This window comes from Eptesicus fuscus, chromosome 8, assembly GCF_027574615.1.
Source record: "Eptesicus fuscus isolate TK198812 chromosome 8, DD_ASM_mEF_20220401, whole genome shotgun sequence".
Taxonomy (NCBI): domain Eukaryota; kingdom Metazoa; phylum Chordata; class Mammalia; order Chiroptera; family Vespertilionidae; genus Eptesicus; species Eptesicus fuscus.
The window spans coordinates 41,429,672-41,450,398 of record NC_072480.1 but is presented as its reverse complement, the minus strand read 5'-3'; the positions used below and the strand labels follow the sequence as shown (position 1 = coordinate 41,450,398).

Sequence of the window (20,727 nt, the reverse complement as noted above, 5' to 3'; positions counted from 1 at the left end):
AAAAATATACATGTGCACACACGTATGAATGTTTATATACGAAATTTTTTATTATCTTGTAGGTAGGAAAGATATCCTGTAAATAAATATGATACATAGAAGTCTCAGATTCTCTTTCTTTATTTAATGATTTTTTTCCATCGGTAGAGAAACAAATTCCATGGTGGAAGAATTTATGTTACTTGCCAATATCTCTGTTGCAAAAAAAATTCATGAAGAGTTTTCTGAACATGCTCTGCTTCGAAAACATCCTGCTCCTCCTCCATCAAATTATGAAATTCTTGTTAAGGCAGCTAAATCCAAGGTAAAGTCCTGTAGTTTGAAAAGTTATCTATACTTGCGTTGTGATCTAGCCATTATACTGAACAATCTACTTACATTTCCATAAAAATGTTCTTGTTTCTTGATGCAAAAATATGCCTGTAGTTCTTAGTTTTTAATTACTGAAATATACTTCACAAAACACATTGTGTACATTTAAAATGTACAACATATTAAATTGATTCATTTATGTAGACTTAAGTTATTTGCAGTACCCTAAACATAACATGCTCTTCCGTATCTCTGTGATGTTATACATGTTCTTCATGCCTGTGTTATTTCATGCCTCCTCTGAACTGCCTAACTTCAGAGACTTACAAATAATTTCTTTCTCTTCAACTCAGTTAAACCCCCTTTAATATCATGTCCCTAAGAAGGAAGTCCACGTATTGCATACATGGAAAAAGGAAAAATATAGAAAGGGCAGCATTTCCTCAGCCACATATACCCCCACTGCCTCTAGTTAGTAGATTTTCATTTAAGCATATATACCCTTACTCTTGGGGTGAATATGACTTACATTGATTTTCTATCACTTGTTCAGGTCTCATCTTTCCTGTCCAGAAGAGAGCTGGAAGGAGTTGTTTTGAATTATTCTAACAGGATGGCATTGGTTTCTGAGTTTTTAGTCGTTTGTCTCTGGCCTTTAATTCTACTTTGAATGGAAGGAAAATGTCTGCAAAGAAAATACAGACATACAAATCTGTTTTGATTTTTTTTTTCTACCCAGCAAAGATTAGGAAGGCACAAATTGGTCTTTGAGAAACAGCACTACTGCTCCCACCATCCTTTCTTGAGAATGTTGATACTTCAGTATATTTAAATGCATTTAGAAAATGTTAAGCTTTGATGTTGCACAGAACAATTATTGCTTTTTATAAATTTACTAGAGGCCTGATACATGAAATTTGTACAAGAGTAGATCTTCCTTCCCCTGGCTGCCACCACCGGCTTCCCTCCAGCGCCCGAGACCCAGCACACGCAGGACCCGGACTTCCCTCCGGCTGCTGGCAGGCACCCGGGACCTGGGCTTCCCTCTGGCCGCCAGCAGGCACCCAGTACTTCCCTCCGGCTGCTGGCAGGCACCCGGGACCCGGGCTTCCCTCACAGCCCCAGCATCATCTGGAAGGATGTCCGGGAAGACATCCGGTCTAATTAGCATATTACACTTTTTATAAATTTATTTTTAGTTTCCTAGGTGAAGGATAAAAGGTATAAACACGTATCTGATCAGAAACAAACACTTATCTGTTCAATTTGATTTGTTATATTTTGGATACATGATGGTACTGATTTTAAAATATAGTGCTCTTTCCCTCCTCTTTTTCACAGAATTTGGAAGTTAAAACTGATACTGCCAAGTCTTTGGCTGACTCTTTGGATCGGGCTGATTCTGCTACTTTCCCATATCTTAACACTCTGTTAAGAATATTAGCCACTCGCTGCATGATGCAAGCTGTGTACTTCTGCTCTGGAATGGATAATGATTTTCATCACTACGGCTTAGCATCTCCAATATACACACATTTTACTTCACCCATCAGAAGGTACTTTTTCCCTTTGAAATGAAAGGAAATAGAAAATAGTTAATTTTGACAAGACATTTTAATGCTAATGTCGCATATTCTTGTTTCTCCTTTATATATCTAGATATGCAGACATCATTGTTCATCGGCTGTTGGCTGTAGCTATCGGGGCTGACAGTACTTATCCAGAGTTGACAGACAAACATAAGCTTGCAGATTTATGTAAAAATCTCAATTTTCGGCACAAAATGGCTCAATATGCCCAACGTGCATCAGTGGCTTTTCATACCCAGGTATTGCCTTCTCTTGATAATATTAGGAGAGATGAAGTTTTGTTCATTTTTAATTTATTTTCAGAATTGTTTTGTTCATTTAAAAATATTTAAGACAATTCTTAATAAGGTTGTATGTTATTTTACAGCTATTTTTCAAAAGCAAAGGAATAGTAAGTGAAGAGGCCTATATTCTTTTTGTGAAAAAAAATGCTATTGTGGTGTTAATTCCAAAATATGGATTAGAAGGCACAGTCTTTTTTGAAGAAAAGGACAAACCCAAGCCACGGCTTATTTATGATGATGAGGTATAGTATTTCTAATGTTTTTATTTTTTTTTTGATAGGTTACAAATGGTACCTATAAAGGGTAAAATTATTTTTTGTACTCTGCAGAATTTAATTGTGCCAAACACTTTTACTCAGTTTCTCAGTATATTGTCCAGCATACACATGTTGGCCATGGTTTCTTTTATACCATGTAAAGTTTCCCTCTCTAAGGAAAACTTGAATTACACTTTTCCTTAGGTGCAGAGACAGATTAAAGTGAAGGAATAAATAAATGACTGCTTAGAGCTCCGCGAAGGGAATGTTTTAACTTGTTTCCAATGTCACTTATCTGACACACTCCCTACTTCCCTAACCTTAGTAGAATTACAAAACAATAATCTCTGCCTTCAGTACCTTTGTGTATTGTTCTCAACAATTTGCTGGTGAGACTCCTGAGAGTAATGAATATATATTGGGACCATTTTTTATTTATATTGGTACCGTCTTATTGAAAAGAGGAAGTATGCTAACTTACATTTATGTGAGGTTACTAGATTAGTGTTTTGTTATATTGAACATCTTATTAAATATTGAAGTAAAATTTTTAATTAATATGAAAGATAAACTATAAAGAATTGGAACAAATCCTAAAGTGTATAAAAGTAGTTAAACATTGTAAAATGTCTCTTGTTTAGATACCTTCACTTAAAATAGAAAATACTGTGTTCCATATATTTGATAAAGTTAAAGTGAAAATCATGTTAGACTCGTCAAATCTTCAGCATCAGAAGATTCGAATGTCCCTGGTAGAACCACAGGTAAGCGAACTTATACTGCCTATGTTGTAATATGTATATATATATTAGAGGCCCGGTGTATGGGTGGGGTCCAGCCAGCCTGGCCAGGGGGAGGGGACATGGGCAGTTGGCTGGCCTGCCTGCTGATCGAACTCCTGGTCGAGGGGACAATTTGCATATTAGCCTTTTATTATATAGGATATACACTGAGTGGCTAGATTATTATGATCTCTGAATGCATAATAATATGGCCACTCAGTGTATTTTGTGAAAGACGGATATAGTCATAAGTTATTTCTGTTTAGTGATAGAGGGAATTCTTTAAGTGTGGAGGACAAATATTTGCATAGCAATTCCTATTTTCTCACTGATCTCCCTAGGCCATAGGGTCCTAGTTACTTAGGATTCCTCTGAGGTTATTGGTACCAAAAGCAGAGCTCTTTGAGATCTCTCGCCTAGCCATTTTTCCGTTTTATCAGTTTTGAAGTTGCATTTTTGAAGATAAGACATTGGTTCTTAACTTTGTTTTGCCCCAGCACACCTGCTCTGATGCTGACAGTCATGGTGGCTCAGCTAGGATAATTGGACGTGTTAAACACACACTTCCCAAATGACTTAGTTCTCATGCGTTGATAACATGTCTAACATTTTTGAACTACTGTTACCTTGTGTGTGAAATATATACTTTGTATGGAAAACCTACTCCCCTCTCTATCCCTATATCCTTTTGAAATTGAAAGTATCAGTGGGGAAAGGGGAAATGAGAATGAGATTTATTCCTTATTTTATACTTTTACTCAACCTAATTTTCCCCCATTTGTGTTACTTTAGATACCAGGAATAAGTATTCCTACTGATACTTCAAACGTGGACATCAGTGAACCAGAGAAAAAGAAGAAGAAGCTTGAAAAATAGCTATAGCCAGCAAAAAAATTTCAAGGGTTGGTTTCCTTTTAAGAAAATTAAAAACAACAACAAACAAAAAAAACTTGAGAAGACATTTCTAATCCTAAGAAGTGTGTGAAACAATTTATTATTTTTAAGTACATTTTAATAATTTTAAAAATTTACATTTTTATTGAACTGTTGTCTGTGTCTGTCCCATCATACTATTTTACTTCTGGACTGAACAAAGCTATTTATGCAGGGAAATTCAGTTGAATATCCATCACTTAAACAGTGAGGATAACAAATTCAGGGATCTGTAAAGATCATTTAAAGGGAGCATTCATCCTCTCATTGAAGAGCAGATTAACTTTGCAAAAGTGATTTGACTATTTAATATTGATAGAAAAAACTACCATTTCCCTATGGAGAAAAATAGAACGTTTTTAGAAGTAAAGAACAATCTATCTAAATCTTGAAAGCTGTATTGTTTAGCATGGCAGTGTTTGGATTTCAAGACAATTAAGATCTGTTGGGAATTCAGTAATCTGTGCTGTCTTTAATTTACCTAACTTACATAATGTGCTCTCTGTTAGAAAGCCTCCTGCAGTTCCTAAATGATGTTTCAACAGCTGTACGTGTTTGGGAGTTGGATATTGTAGGAAGGCAAGACTGGAAAAATAGTTACTTCATACTAGGTAATAAGAGTGATCATCCTTGACCTTCACCTCAAATATCTCCCCCAAATAACGGATTGGGATCCAAAGAAAGACTGAAGAGTATTTTAAATGTCACATCATGTTACTTATAAAATAAAAAGTAGGTAATGAATGGCTTTTAAACTGTCTATGTATCAGATTATATTGGAAAGGGGGGATTGTGTAAATAAATATTAAAGGGAACAAATTGAAGTTTTACAATTTGATGTGTCAGAGTGACTACTTCCCTTGTTAACCACAAAAATTAGTAATGATAAATTGGTGTTTTCAAAAATATTTTGAGATAGTTACCTTAAAACATTTTATTTGGCTTATTCAATCTCTAAAGTACCTACAATGTACCAGGCTTATCACCAGTTAAGTAAACTGCCTGTGCCTTGAAGGAACTTGCGGCACAATGAGAGGATTGGCATATATGTCAGAGGTATACTAAGTGGGAATAATTACAGTGTGCACTTTTAGGCGCTCAGAAATTGTTAAATGATTTGTTCCAGTGTCCTGTTACTGAGGAAAACATCCACTCACTGAGGCAGAAATTGTTTCAGTTGAAGGAAGATAGCTTTGAGTTGTCTTGGGTCCAAGTAATGGACAAAGACAAGAGCAGAAGTCAACAGCTTTTCTGTAAGGGCCAGACATTTAAGGATCTGCTAGCGTGCAGTCTGTTACAACCTTAGTACTCAATTCTTCCGCTCTTACAATGTGAAAGCAGCCATTGACTATGTAAACAAACGAGCATGGCTATGTTCCAACAAAACCTTATAGACACAAATTTAAATTTCATAATTTTCATGTGTCATAAAATATCCATTTGATTTCTCCCTCCCCAAACTACTTTAAAATTCTTGGCCAATGGACCATAGTTTACCTGCAGTAGAGGAAAAGGGAGGCTTCTTGGTAAAGCAAGGAGGCTATAACTGACCTTATGTCCATCTTTCCAAGTTTGTTCTCTTATGTCTCATTTATGAGGAAGGCCTAATTCAGGCATTAGTCCCTATTGAGTAGTTCAAGATGTCCAGAAACCTTTTCACCCTTTCAAAGCCTTTGCCTTGGTTATCTAAAATGCTACTCGTGCCAGTTCTTATGCTAAGTAGCTTACTTGGAATATTTTACTTAAGAAGCCCTGTTAGGTAGGACTATTATCTCTTTAACAGATTAGAAGACTGAGGTTTCATGGCCCAGTTCAAGTAGTTAAGTGACAGAGGTGGTGTTTGAATCCAAGTTATAGTCACTACTTTGTTCACTGTTTCTTCACTTGTGCTATTAAAAAAACTCACACAAAAACATAGCCAGGGAAGCTCCTACCCCTAGAATTTAGAACTCTTAAGAATAGCAATAGTCTTAAGTTGATATCAATTTAAAACTTATGTGATTAAGGACTCAACTTCCAAATGCAGTATCTTTAGCAATGGACCTAGTGGCTAATGACTTTATTTTTTTATTTTTTAAATATTTTATTGAATTTTACAGAGAGGAAGGGAGAGAGATAGAGAGTTAGAAACATTGATGAGAGAGAAACATCGATCAGCTGCCTCCTGCACACCTCCTACTGGGATGTGCCCGAAACCAAGGTACATGCCCTTGACCGGAATCGAACCTGGGACCCTTCAGTCTGCAGACCGATGCTCCATCCACTGAGCCAAACCGGTTAGGGCGTGGCTAATGACTTTAATGGTTAGTGTGCTGGGGGACAGGAGGAGCTAAGTACTCAGAATATTTTTTGTTCCTGGGAGCATGTCCATGCAGCATCCACTTACTCTGCCGCCGTTTTTAATTTCCTCAAGAAATATTTTTTGGAATGTCGTGATAAAAGGTGCAAAAAAAAATTAGGGTAAAATGACACAAAGTTACTAGGTCTTTATTTCCTAGGGCTGCATATGAATTATTACTCATGAATCAGATAATTTTTAAAAGGTGATTTGTAATTATGAGTATACATTCTCCAAAGGTAAAGAATATTCCCTGATATAGCCAGTCTAATTACACTATGAACACAAATTTTTTACAAGTTAGTTACATATCTGCTCAACTACTACTTCCTAGGTCAGTGGTCGGCAAACTCATTAGTCAACAGAGCCAAATATCAACAGTACGACGATTGAAATTTCTTTTGAGAGCCAAATTTTTAAACTTAAACTTCTTCTAATGCCACTTCTTTAAAATAGACTTGCTCAGGCCGTGGTATTTTGTGGAAGAGCCACATTCATGGGGCCAAAGAGCTGCATGTGGCTCGCGAGCCGCAGTTTGCCAACCACTGTCCTAGGTCTAAAGCCCTAACAGGAACGCCATTGTCACCCAGTTCCCACTGTTGATCCTGGTTCTACCATGTTCCTATTCCTCTCCCTAGCCAAACTGACTTGGAAAGGATGTCTTTACCCTAGGGATGGAGAATATTCTGGGCATCCACATTTATCCACTAATGAAAACTATAATCTATAATAATAAAAGCATAATATGCTAATTAGACCAGACAGCCGAACGATCTTCCAGACGAAGCAGTGGCTGCGAGGGCCAAGCCCCTTGCATGAATTTCGTGCATCAGGCCTCTAGTATATAATATGAAGATGCTGATAGTACTACCTTTCTAGTATTTACACTTTTTAACGTAGTCACTAGGCCAGTTATCGCTGGAACTAAGAATTTCTACAAAGAAATGAACAGAGTCCAAAAATGAGAAATTTTGGAAACCTGCCTTACCTCCTTCCTACCTCTTGGATAAATTTGTTTTGTATCTAAATCAGATTTACTTCTTTCACATAGGTTATAAATTTAAATTCATCTGTACTTGCACAGTTCCACATGTTCTAAGTGCAGTAAATAAGGCTTACTAATAAGCAGTTCATTAACCCTGTAGTGATACCGTTGTAATTAGCTAGTTATTAATGACTAGAGACCCGATGCATGAAAATTCGTGCACTGGGGGGGAGGGGGTCCCTCAGCCTGGCCTGCACCCCCTCACAGTCCGGGATCCCTTGGGGGATGTCCCACTGATGGCTTAGGCCGGCTCCCTTGGGGGGAACGGGCCTAAGCTGGCTGTCAGACAGCCCTCTGGCAGCCCAGGAGCCCTCAGGGGATGTCTGACTAAGGGGAGCAGGCCTGAGGTGTTAGTCGGACATCCTTAGCGCTGCTGTGGAGATGGGAAAGGCTCCTGCCACTGCTGCTGTGTTGGCCAGCCATGAGCCGGCTTTTGGCTAAGCGGCGCTCCCCCTGTGGAAGTGCACTGACCACCAGGGGGCAGCTCCTGCGTTGAGTGTCTGCCCCCTGGTGATCAGTGCACGTCATAGCGACCGATGGTTCCTGGTTGATCTGCCATTAGAGTCAATTTGCATATTACCCTTTTATTATATAAGATAGGAAAGAAGCCAAGGGAAGTCAAGACATTGTAGGCATGTCATTTGTGCAGCTTCACCAGGAAGCTGCAGCTTCCATTCCCCAGGGAACCACCAGCTTATGTCCTGCAAAACATTGGGGGAAGGGACTGGACAAAGAGAAGATAGCCACATGTCCAGTAAAGTTGGGGTGACACAGGGAAGGTGCTTATCTGTTCATTACACCTGGGAACAGAAATTAACCAGAATGGGTGTGGCCACTGCAAGTGCGTGAAAATCTGGGAATACATAATGGCCTGCACAGGAGTTCTCTCTCTTCTTGCTCTTGGCACATTCTCTTGGCTCTCCTGCATTCGCCTCTATGGCCCAGGGCCATGGGGACCCCGTATACAATGGACAGTGGGGAAATAAGCTAAGCTAGGCAGTTGCTGGGCTGCACCTGGCTCCATCATAGAAAGGACATTGACACTGGCTCTGATTTTAGCTCTACCGAAGTCTTAGCTACACTTCTTTTATGACTGGACTAGGGGAAAGGGGACTTAGGAAACCCAAGGGTGTAATTCCACGGAAATAAAGCTTTCTATCGTATCTCGTCCTCCTGTGGGGGCCTCCGATAATTCTTACTCAGCAGTACCCCAAGAACCCCACTTCCACAAGCTACCAGGAGAGACGAGGCCTTCCCTCCTCCCTATTATGACAGTAGGACAAAGCAGTCAACGTTCTTGAGTTTTTTATTGTAAACATGTCACTCAAGGTTAGTACAAAAATATTTATTGACAAAAAATAAACTTGTGCTTCAGCAACTTGTTGAAGGCTCCAGGTGCTTTTCTGATGTTCCTAGGTCACTAAATTAAGTTCTCGATTTGTCACATTGAGGAGGGAAAGAAAGCTATGCTTGTTAGTTGAAGCAATTTCCCCCAATAATGATCATAAATAATAAGCAAAAAAAAAAAATAAGCGAGGAGCTATTCAACGATAGTCTTTGGTTCTGAGAGAGGTGCTCTGTGGACTGCTGCATTGAGGATTTGCTGCTTTCATCCAACACCTCTGTGTCTTATGGTCTTGCTGTGAATGAAGAAAATACCTTATTTTCAGTTTAAATAGGACTGTTTGAGGATGCAGCTATTATGAGAACTTTTAAAAACCCAAATGCAGATTCTAAAGGGACAGTGAAGATAGGGTTTTTTACTAATCAATATTTAGTATCAAAAAGTACTTTCTGTATCTCATTTTTAAACTGACTACAACCCCATTGTAGTTGTGGCTCCATATTAAGTCTTAACTCTCATTTGGAAAGTTCTCTTCAGTAGCACACTTGCTGATACTTACTGTGTTTATTAAACTGGCATACAAAAATTTAAAGATTCTCCTGATAATGCCTGAAATTATAATGGGTTTCTTCAAATGTGAACATACAGTTATAACCATCCTATCTAGAAGGTTCAGTAAATGTCATCAACGGTATATTTTTGTATAAATTATAAGTACTTAGAATATAAGATACGTGTTCTTATTCAGCATCCAAAATCTATATAGGCTTTTGAATTTGAAGAGCCTTTACCTTTAAATCTTAATTTGATGCATAATCTCTCAATTGTACTATTTCCCTCTCATAATAAAAATTCTTTTTTACATATGCCTTTAAGACAATATTAGAGGCAAAAACCTCTGAGTTTCCTCCTCTTTGGCACCTTCTACTCCTATTCCCAATTAGTTTTAAGGAACTGATTTCGAGGACCAGTTCCAAAGTAGGACTAATTCTCCCTCTCCAACCTCTTCTTTAACACTCTCAAGCAGAGTTAGGAAAATGAAGTGTTTCCATTTAAAAATCATCTTCACCTGCTATTAAATGACCTGAAGGATTAGGTATAAACATGATAGTCAACAAAATTTTAAGCAAAATAGAGGAGAAAAAGTAGAAAAAAGTCACATTTAGTGAACACTTAGGACCTACAACCACATCAAGCTTTCTGTTTTTTTCCATACCTTTATATTAAAAACTTGAGGTTTGGTCTCGCCTTCCAAAGTTTGTGCATCGTTTTCTTTGTAGTAACTTTCTGCCCCAACCGTATCCATAATATTGCTTCCATAATTCTGTGTATTATAGCCACTATCCATCTGACAGGAATGAGGAGGGGGGAAAACACACACTAAGAATAACATTGCAAACTAATTCACTTATCCACAAAATTTATTTTGAGGAGCTTTTATGTTTAAGTAAATTTATTTAAAAATATTTAAGTGAATAGTTACACTATCACAACTGTAATAGTTGATCATAGTAAATGAAACCTAAAAGTAATATATAAACATAAAAGGTAGTTCTACATAGAACTGGTTCTTCAAAGTAGTCACTTTACTATTTTGTAATTTTCTTTAGAATCAGTGAATACGCCACTAAACATGCTTTCCTGTTACCTTGTGATTACACTCAGTAGATGAAAGTGAGGATTACAATTTCACCTCCAACTCATTTACCAAGCTTGTCTCCAAATGGCTTGGTTGCATCTCTAAATACAATCTACCTTTATGAGAATTCAAACTTCAGTTTTGGTACATATATTTTTATTGAGTGCTTAAAAAAATGCTAGGCCTTCTATATGGCACTCCATATCATACCATTCTTATTTTCTCCTTACCACAACCCTCTCTTCACAGATGAGGAAGCTAAGACTCAGAAAGGTTAACTTTCACAATGTCAGGGAAAATGAGGTAATAAAGACTGAGGCTCCCGAGTTCCTGTCTACTACACACACTGCATTTACCTGCTGAGCACCAAACAACACAAAACCCCACAACGATTCACCTTGCACTTAAGCCTGTTTTTGCATATTAGGATCAGAGGGAAGGGAAAGGTGGGTACTGTCGCCCCATCACAAGTATTAGACTAGCTGAGAAAGTGCATTCTATCATCTTAAGAAAAATGTTTCTAGTTTTCAGGGATGGATGTGTATGTGTTCACTACGGAGTCACGTTCCATTTGAACAGAACCCTTGTGATGTGTGAAATAAGAATCTTGTACTACATCCCAGGGGAAACACCCTGTTCTGCTATCATTCTGCAACTGTTTGGTCAAAAATGACTCTGCCAATAACTCTTCCTTTTATTCATCAGTGCCAAGTAAATAGCTTATAAACCCAAAACTGAATACATAACTGAATATACGAAGGAAAAAGTTAATTGTCCAGTAGAGAGCAACTACGGCACACCAGTCTGTCCCACCCTGGAGGAAGGATTAATGATACCCGTAAAGATGGTGGCTGACCACTGCTCTCATCAAGACTACTGCTACTGTCATGCCTACTATGCATCAACGAGATCACACAGATCATCTCCTTACTCGCCAGACAGAAAGGTAGGCATCAGCATCATGTTAATGCTCAGAAGATGAGGTGCTCAAAAAGGCTAACAAGTCATGCTCTACTCACTGTCAAGTGGATCTTGCCTTAAGATCCCACCGGCCATCAATAACTTTAGTTCAAATTTAGTTCTGATTGTAATATTTATATTCTTCCAGTTGGACTGTGCTGCCTTTACATGGTGTCTCTACTACCAGTCATGCTACACATTGTTACTAAAGTTGTTTTTCTCCCACATAAATCAGATGTGGTTTTCTATAAACCTTCACGGTTCATAACTAACAATAGTTGTGGCTTACCAAGTGTTCCTTGAATCTGGCCTCGGCACTCTAGCCCTTTCCTCATCATTCTCATCATTGTCTGTCCCTCTTGCTTGCTTGCTACCTTTCAGGGAGGACTCAGTCTCTCATTACTTATTGAAAACTAATGCTCACATTAAACACAATGATCACAGCATTATCCTATAATCTTACTACCATCCCCATCCATCCATCCATCCATCCATCCATCCATCCATATCTATCTATCTATCTATCTATCTATGTAAAGAAGTAATATGCAAATTAGCGGGGATGTCGTAACAGTCACGACCAGCTGAGGAGGAGGTTGTGCGCACAGATGGGAGGGAGGGGACTGCTTGCGCTGTGAGGCAAGTCATGGATGGCTCAGCCCTGGAGTGGAGAGGCGGGGGGGGGGGGGGCATGCCCAAGCCACCACCGCCTGGCCCTAGCAGCCCCAGGACCGGAGAGGCAGGAGGGCGTGCCCAGGCCGCCATCGCCGCCCAGCCCCAGCAGGCCAACCTCTGCATGTGAGCTGCAGAGGAAACATCTTTTCTGACCGCTCATTGGCTAAGCTTCCGCAGCGTTCTTGATAACTTGGGTAATAAGAATCCAAGAAGGTGATCTAGGGTTTTTCCACCTCACTCCTAGAGGAAAAAATGAAGGTCCGCTGCTGGAGGGGCTAAGAAATGTCATATCCTGCCCTAGCCGGTTTGACTCAGTGGATAGAGCCTCGGCCTGCAAACTGCAGGGTCTGGGTTCGATTCTGATCAAGGGCATGTACCTAGGTTGCAGGCTCCTCCCTGGCTGGGGCCCAGCTCAGGGCTCATGCAGGAGGCAACCGATCGAAGTGTCCCTCTCACATTGATGTTTCTCTCTGTCTTTCCCTCTCTCTTCTACGCTCTCTAAAAATCAATGGAAAAATATCCTCAGGTGAGAATAAAAAAGAAAGAAAGAAAAGAAATGTCATATCCTATGAAAGACACATCTTGAAAATGCCTAAAGAAAGTTGTCATTTTTTCGTGGTGAAGAGACTGGAGTCCGTGTTGATGAAAACACCTTGGCGGCCAGCAGTGGCAGCAGCAACGGGGTGATGGGGGTGGCGCCTTGCCCTGATCAGCCCGCAGAGGGAGGCCAGACTGCGGTTTAGGCCCGCTCCCCGCTCCAGTAGGACATCCCCTGAGGGCTCCTGGACTGTGAGAGGGGGTAAGGTGGGCTGAGGTTCACCCCCCTCCCACTGCACAAATTTCATGCACCGGACCTCTAGTCCTATATAATAAAAGCTTAATATGCAAATTGTCCCCTCGACCAGGAGTTCAACTGGGAGTTCAACCAGGTGGCGGCGGCAGGTGGCCAGGGGATAGGAGGCCCCGGCCAGCAGCCAGCAGCCAACAGCTGCTCGGGCCCCTACCCATGCATGAATTTAGTGCATTGGGCCTCTAGTTTTCTAAATAAGAGGGAACAAGCTCAAAGAAGGTACTTTCTGAAATTGATAGAATAGCTGGGAAAGAAACTGAAATCTGCCATCTGGGTTCCCCAAGCTCATGTTCCCCATGTTCTTTAAAGCCATGTGAACTCTCCCCGCCCCCAGCTCCAAATACTTGCAGTCACACCCATCCTTGCTCTCTGCCCTCTTCCTATAAAAGTGGAAGGGTTACCTCTGCTAATCCTGCTACCAGAGCTCTAGATTCTATCCCATCTTGCAAGCTTCAGCTCCCTCATATATAAAATGATCACTGTTTTACAGATGACATCTATTACATCTGCTGTAAATTATCATGAGGAATAGATTCTGACCATAAAATACTTGAAAAGGACACATAACCGATACCTATTATTAATTATCCTGCCAATTCCTAGTTTTCTTTGTTCTTTTTACTCTTATCCACCTCTCATTCATATAAATATGTTAGTTTCTCACATCTAAAGTAAAAGCTACATGCCGAAACCGGTTTGGCTCAGTGGATAGAGCGTCGGTCTGCGGACTGAAGGGTCCCAGGTTCGATTCCGGTCAAGGGCATGTACATTGGTTGCGGGCACATCCCCGGTAGGGGGTGTGCAGGAGGCAGCTGGTCGATGTTTCTCATCGATGTTTCTAGCTCTCTGTCCCTCTCCTTTCCTCTCTGTAAAAAGTCAATAAAATATATTTAAAAAAATAAATAAATAAATAAATAAAGTAAAAGCGACATAAAAAAGAAAAACTACAAAAATGTAGTCTTGAACTGTAATGTTCTCCCTAGCTATCATAAATCTAAGGTCTTCAAAGAAGTTATCGACACATATTTTTCATTACCTTCCTTCCATTTACCTTTTACCTCCCACCTTGAGGTTGCTCACTCACCAAGTTACTTATTTTATTAAGCCAACAGCCACTTTTCAAGCCTTACAACCCTTGCTTTTGTTTTGAAGGTACAGGTATACCTCAGAAATATTGCAGGTTTGGTTCCAGACCACTGCATAAAAGTGAGTATCGCAATAAAGCGATTGTAATCTTTTTGCTGATAGAGGATCTGGCCTTCAATTTGTAAAAAAACGCAATATCTGAGAAGCACAATAAAATAAGTAGGACCTACTAAGTATTCTTTCCTCCTTAAAATATTCCATCACACTTCGCTTTCCTAGAATCCCCCACTTACTCTCTGGCTGGTCCTCAGTCCCTTTCAGGGACTCTGCTTCCTTTATCCATTCCCTCAATTTTTTCTCAGGATTCTAAACCTTGGCCCATTGTTCTCACTTTATATGTCCTTCTGGTTGAACTTATATATGCACTCATTAGGCTTTTATTCTACAAATATTTAATGAGCAGCTATTACATGCCAAGTTTTGTGTGTTTTTTTAGTAACTTCTGGGATAAAGAGAAACACGTGATTGCTGGACTAATAGTCTGATTGGAAAGAATGCAAAATGTCCATGGAATTAGGAAAGCACATAATGAGACATGGGTCAGCTAGTGTAACTGGGGAAGGCTTTTCTGATGACATGACCATTAAGTTGTAAACTAAAAAATGAATAGGAGTTAAGTAGGTAAAGTGAGATAGGAACAAATTCTATATTGCATGCAAAGGTTCTTCAACAAGAAGGAACATGACTATTCAAAACTCTGGAAAGCCAAAGAGACTGAAGGAAACAAAATGAGGCTGGAAAATAAGGCCAAGGCCAGACCATGCACAACTCTGCTAGCCATGCCATACATTTTAAAAACAATACCAAAACAAAACAACTCCCTCTGCCCCCCCACCCCCCAATTCAGAAGGATTATTATATAAAATTGAGGAAACTTCCCAAAAGTTAGAAAAGGAAATAAAAAATATAGTGAAAAATTTTTCAAAAATTGAAGAATCAATAGGAGTTCCAGAGATAACAGTGACAATAACAGAGAAGAAATCTAAGATATTACAAGAAAAGAGCCAATAAGTGAAGGGCATGAATTTACCATTAAGAGCCCTCTGAGTACCCAGGATAACTGATGAAAAGAAACCCACACCAAAAAATCACTAGAATTTCAGAACACTGGACAAAGTAAAGATCCTATGTTCTGGAGGGTGGGGGGCGCGGGTTGAAAAGATATACTAGTATACAAAAGATAAAAGTATTACAGTGGTTTCAGATCTCTCACCAGCAATACAGAACAGAATCAATGAAACCATGCCTTCAAAGTCTAAAGGACAATTATTTACAAACTAGTGACCCGGTGCACAAAATTTGTGCACATTAAAAAGGAATTAATTAGAGGAAACATTTTAATATTGCTATTTGCCCTTTCTCTATAATAGAAGTGTCAGAGATGAAAGAAAATTAGTAAAATGTATATGAAAATCTTCCTCCTGTCAGAGTCGGGGGTGTGCCATGGGAACCAGAGTCAAGTCCCCCCCCACCCATGTGCACCTCGAAATTGTGCGAGACCCAGACCTGGCCGGCCCCATCCCTATCAAGCCCCGCCGGGTTGGGGGCACAGCCTCAGGTCACCCGGCCTGGTGCCGGGGCGGGGAGCATGGCCTGAGGTCCCCCAGCCTGGGCCAGGGGGCATGGCCTGAGGTCCCCCGTCAAGCCCCGCCAGCAGGGGAGCACGGCCTCAGGTCCCCTGGCCTAGGCCAGGGTGGGGGGCATGCCTTTAGGTCCCCTGTCAAGCCCTGCAGGTGGGGGGCATGGCTTTAGGTCCCCTGTCAAGCCCCGCAACATGGGAGGCACGGCCTCAGGTCCCCAGAATGGCACTGGGGCAAGGGGTTCAGCCTCAGGTCCTCCAGCCCAGCGCTGGGGTGGGGGTGCGGCCTAAGGTCCCCCAGCACAGGGGCGGGGGGCACAGCCTGAGGTCCCCCGTCAAACCCTACTGGGGAGGGGGCACAACCTGAGGTCCTGTCAAGCCCTGCCAGGCGTGGGGCATGGCCTCAGGTCCCATGGCCCGGCACTAGGGCGGGAGGCGTGGCCTGAGGTTCCCCAGCCTGATGCTGGGGCTGGGGGAGGGGCGGCGGCCTAAGGTCCCCCGTCAAGCCCTGCCAGGTGGGGGGCATGGCCTGAGGTCCCCCAGCCTGGCACCAGGGCAGGGGGCATGGCCTGAGGACCCCTGTCAAGTCCCATCAGCGGGGGGTGCAGCCTCAGGTCCCCTGCCCCAGCCCAGTGCCATACAGCCTCAGGTCCTAGCTGATTGCTCGTTAAGGCTTGTTAAGGGAACTCGGCCTCCACTGTGGGCGCAGCCATCTCGTGTTACAGAATCCCTGCCTCTGCTGTGGGCACAGCCATCTTGTTATGGTGTGACAGTCAATTTGCATATTCCCTCTTTATTAGATAGGATTCTCAAATGTGAGACGACAAAGAATACATGATCAGACATGCAATTTAGTATCTTGGAAAATGTACTTCGTCTTTGGAAAGCTACCAGAAAAATGTGTTCCAATAAAGTGAGAAATAAACTAGGAAAGAGAAGAGGGGGATATAAAAACAGAATACAGAACACAGGAGAGGTTAAGGGGATTCCCAGTATGTGAAGGGATTTTCCAGGATGGTAGCAGTGTACAATACATGGATGCCAACCCATGCACAATAAAGCAAGTCAAAAGACCCTGGGAAAATACGTCTGTCTTCAAATTTGAAAGCTACCTCTGTCATAGGAAAATAAGAATGTATGAAAACATTTTAAAATTACAAAATGATTGGTATGGCACAAAGGGTAAAATTGAAACTGTCAGCAAAGAACTGTATTTTTGCTCAATACAGTAAGAAGCTTATAATGGTACTAGAGGCCCAGTGCACGGGGGCAGGGGTGGGGGGGGGCCTCAGCCCGGCCTGCACCCTCTCCAATCCATGACCCCTTGGGGGATGTCCGACTGTCTCCCACAATCCGGGACCACTGGCTCCTAACCACTCGCCTGCTGCCTGCCTGATCGCCCCTAACCACCTCTGCCTCGCCCCTCACCTGGGACCCAGGATTCCCTCCTCTGGCCGGCCGCAGGAACCCAGGACCCGGGCCAGCTTCGTCTGGGCTGGCCATAGCCGCAGGTGACCATGGGCAGGCGGCTTCGCCCAGGCCACAACCGCAGGCGCCTGGGACCGCGGGCAAGACAGCTTGTCTCTCTCCTGGGCTGCAGCCGCAGGCACTGGCACCTGGGACCGTGGGGTGGGCAGCTTGTCCCTCTCCCAGGCGCAGGTGCAGGCACTGGTGCCCGGGACTGCAGGGCGGGTGGCTTGTCCCTCTCCCAGGCTGCAGGTGTAGGTGCAGCCATTGGCTCCTGGGACTGTGGGGCGGGCGGCTTGTACCTCTCCCGGGCCACAGCCTGGCTGGTCCCTATTCCTCTCTTGTGAGCTCATTTGTGCCTGGCTGGTCCCCATTCCTCTCTTCCCAGTGTTGAGTGTCTGAACCGTTCAGGTGTGATGGTGTGAGGGCATGATGACCATTTGCATATTAGCTCTTTATTATATAAGATGAGAAGTCCCAAAATGAACTGAAGTATCCCTGCAGGTATTCATCATCTTCCTAGAGTGGATGAAAATTTAGTAGAGAGATAGGCTTCCAATGGCTAGGATGGTGTATTTCAATGAAAGTATTTTATAATCCTATCTAATAAAGAGGGAATATGCTAATTGACCCTCACATGTCACAAAGATGGCAGTACCCAAAGCCAATAAGGAGGGAATATGCTAATTGACTGCAACATCCTCAAAGATGGCAGTGCCCACAGCCACAAGGTGGTGGCGCCCAGTCCCCTCAGCCCCCCAGGGCCGGCCCGAGGTGCAGGCAAGCCTCAGATGGCGGCTACCCAGGCGCCCAGGGCTGCCTGGGGCTCAGGTAACCAGGGCCGGCCAAGGCTTGCGCTGCCAGCAGTGGCAGCAGCAGAGGTGTGCTAGGGCGTCGCCTTCCCCTGATCGCCGGGTCGCCTTCTGCCCCTGAGGGCTCCTGGACTGTGAGAGGGGGCAGGCTGGGCTGAGGGGACCCCCCCCACCGTGCATGAATTTTCATGCACTAGGCATCTAGTTCTTCTATAATGCTATCAAAAGCAGAGAGGTAGTGAGAAAAATAAGCTCACAATACCTTTAAAACCAAGTTTGTATGTGCTTTTTCATTTAAGAATCAACTTTAGAAGCTAAATTGGTAGAAGTAATTCTAGTGTATTTTATTTTATTTTTTATTTTTAGCAACGATCCTATAAGTCAGGATATACAGTTTAGGCACAAAAATATGAACAAAAGATTATATTTAACCCTTTGCACTCGCTTGCTTTTTTCTCGATTCCTTTATTCTAATGCTAACTGTGTCGAGTCACACTCGACATCCGAGTGCAAAAGGTTAATTTGGGGTCATTTAGAATCCCTCCATGAGTTTTAAATTTTAGCATGCCCAAACTGATAGCACTAAAGCATTAGAGGGTTGTTGTGAAAATTAAATGAGAGTGCCTTGCCTGGCATACTGAAACACAGCGTAAGTAGTAGTTATTGCTATGAGTCAGTATCAACTTGGATTAAAGTATATGAACTCTAAAGCCAGAGTGTCAGGATTCAAATCTTGGTTCTACAACTTACTAGCTATATGGCAATTTACTTAACCTCCCATACCCTCCGTTTCCTCATCTGTAAAATGGGGATAATTTTTCACCTATTTCACAGGATTGTTGTGAACATTATAAACAAATTAACACATGCAAAGTGCTCAGAATTATATTAGGCATATAGTAAGAATTGCCTAAGCATTATTATTATGAAAAGGCAGGTAATAATTGCCTTTCTGATTATTTTAAAGTTCTTTCAAAATTTTTAGCTCAAAGAATATGGCAATTAATGGAACAAGTGGCTTTCTAAAGTAAGTGCTGGCTATAAAGTCAAATGAATCATACTTTTTCCTGTTACCAGATATTATAAAATTAAAAATGTTGGTTATGAAATCATTTTTTTAAAAAGTATCAAAAAAATACATAAAAGTGCTCTAAGTTCAACTTTTTTCTCACTAAATATTACAAAGGAAAACCAAAACTGCATTTTCAAAATACAAAAATGCTATATAGGAAATTGAATTCCTTTAGCACTAGTTCCACATGAAAGATTAATCCTGAGAAGGTGCCTGACTCCTCCTTCTTTAAAAAAACAGAGCTGCTTGATTTCTTCTCTGCTCTCATCGTTTCCTACTCCAAATAAATGCTGTAGTCCTCACATTTAATGCATTTCCTTTCTTACCACAGTCTCAGAAAAGGAAGGCTTAAATAACACCAAGGGAGCAAGTAAAGAACTACAAAATATGAATATACTTTACCTGAATGTTACTGTTTTCACAAGGAATTACACTGCTTTCTGCAAGAGGTGACATACACATATGAGAGTTTTCAATAGTGAAGGCGATCCCACTCAAGGAATCAGTCATGGGTGAACTCCCATTATCCACCGGCTCCTTAATCCAAGTGTTCTCATCTGCTGTCTCTATAGGATCAACCATATCCACAGTGTTATTCTCCTTCTCACTTTCAACATCCTGCAGCAGTGCTAGGACTTTTGCAGAAGCACTGGACTGATTTTGTGTAACAGACATGGAAGTCACTACTAAACGTGTGCCATGAGGGGAAGCATCGCTATCCAACTGCCGCAGGTGGATGCCAGTAGTGTCCATGGCAGGTGATGAGGCATCTGTGGAAGGAGCATTTGCTTTATTTTCTTCATGTTCACTGTGAGCCTCAAGGGTAAAAGGTATTTGAAGCAGTGAGGTCCGATATTGAGTACCATCTCTATACATCTCAAGTCTCATAGGAGACCAATTTTTAATTGGTGAGCAGCCATCTATGTAAGGACTTCTGATACATGGATTACTAATTCCATTAGAATTTATTCCAGATGAAGCATCAGGAGAATGAAAAGCAAGCTTCCTTTGTTCTAAAAGATTGGGAGGGAAAAATTATATCATAAAATCATAAAAATGGAAAAGCCATTCCTAAAAGGTAATCATGTTTCATGACAGAAAAAACAGATTCCTATTAACAGTTGTGTTGTTTACTGAAGTAAAATTCTGTTGTTAGAAACAGCACCTGTTGTTAGAAACAGCACATGGCTTGCTTCCATATCTTGGCTATTGTAAATAACACTGCAATGAACACAGGAGTGCATATACACTTTCAAATCAGTATTTGGGGTTTCTCTGGATATATACCCAGAAGTAGAATTGCTGGGTCATAAGGCAGTTATATTTTTAATTTTTTTGAAGAACTTCCATACTGTTTTCCATAGTCACTACACCAATCTGCATTCCCATCAACAGTGTTTGTTGATTTATAGCTGATAGCCATTCTACAGGTGTAAGGTGACTGTCTCATTATGGTTTTAATTAGTATCTCTCTGATGATTAGTGATGTTGAGCATATTTTCATGTCTATTAGTCATCAATAAGGCCTCTTTGGAAAAGTGTCTATTCGGGTCCTTTGACCCTATATTAACTGGATAAAAACATCATCTTTTTGGTGTTGAGCTGTATGAGTTCTTCATAAATTTAGGATATTAACCCCTTA

General features: G+C 41.4%; 2 protein-coding genes across 4 annotated transcripts in view; one reads left to right on the top strand and one right to left on the bottom strand.

Annotated features, from left to right (window-relative positions):
• DIS3 (DIS3 homolog, exosome endoribonuclease and 3'-5' exoribonuclease) overlaps nt 1-4,981 on the top strand; it is a 33,851-nt gene extending 28,870 nt beyond the window's left edge. Inside the window, exons 16-22 of the mRNA XM_054719847.1 lie at nt 148-304; nt 1,654-1,868; nt 1,972-2,140; nt 2,269-2,427; nt 3,084-3,206; nt 4,017-4,201; nt 4,667-4,981. Of these exons, the coding sequence (XP_054575822.1) occupies nt 148-304; nt 1,654-1,868; nt 1,972-2,140; nt 2,269-2,427; nt 3,084-3,206; nt 4,017-4,100 (907 nt within the window). The 3' untranslated portion in view covers nt 4,101-4,201; nt 4,667-4,981. The remainder of the gene's footprint in view (nt 1-147; nt 305-1,653; nt 1,869-1,971; nt 2,141-2,268; nt 2,428-3,083; nt 3,207-4,016; nt 4,202-4,666) is intronic.
• Nucleotides 4,982-8,828: 3,847 nt separating this feature from the next.
• BORA (BORA aurora kinase A activator) overlaps nt 8,829-20,727 on the bottom strand; it is a 30,002-nt gene continuing 18,103 nt past the window's right edge. For all 3 annotated transcript variants that reach the window (XM_008144061.3, XM_054719846.1, XM_054719845.1), the window contains 3 exons: nt 19,488-20,098; nt 10,102-10,233; nt 8,829-9,180 (listed from right to left, as the gene is read on the bottom strand). In XM_008144061.3, coding sequence (XP_008142283.1) covers nt 9,085-9,180; nt 10,102-10,233; nt 19,488-20,098 — 839 coding nt within the window. In that variant the 3' untranslated portion in view covers nt 8,829-9,084. The remainder of the gene's footprint in view (nt 9,181-10,101; nt 10,234-19,487; nt 20,099-20,727) is intronic.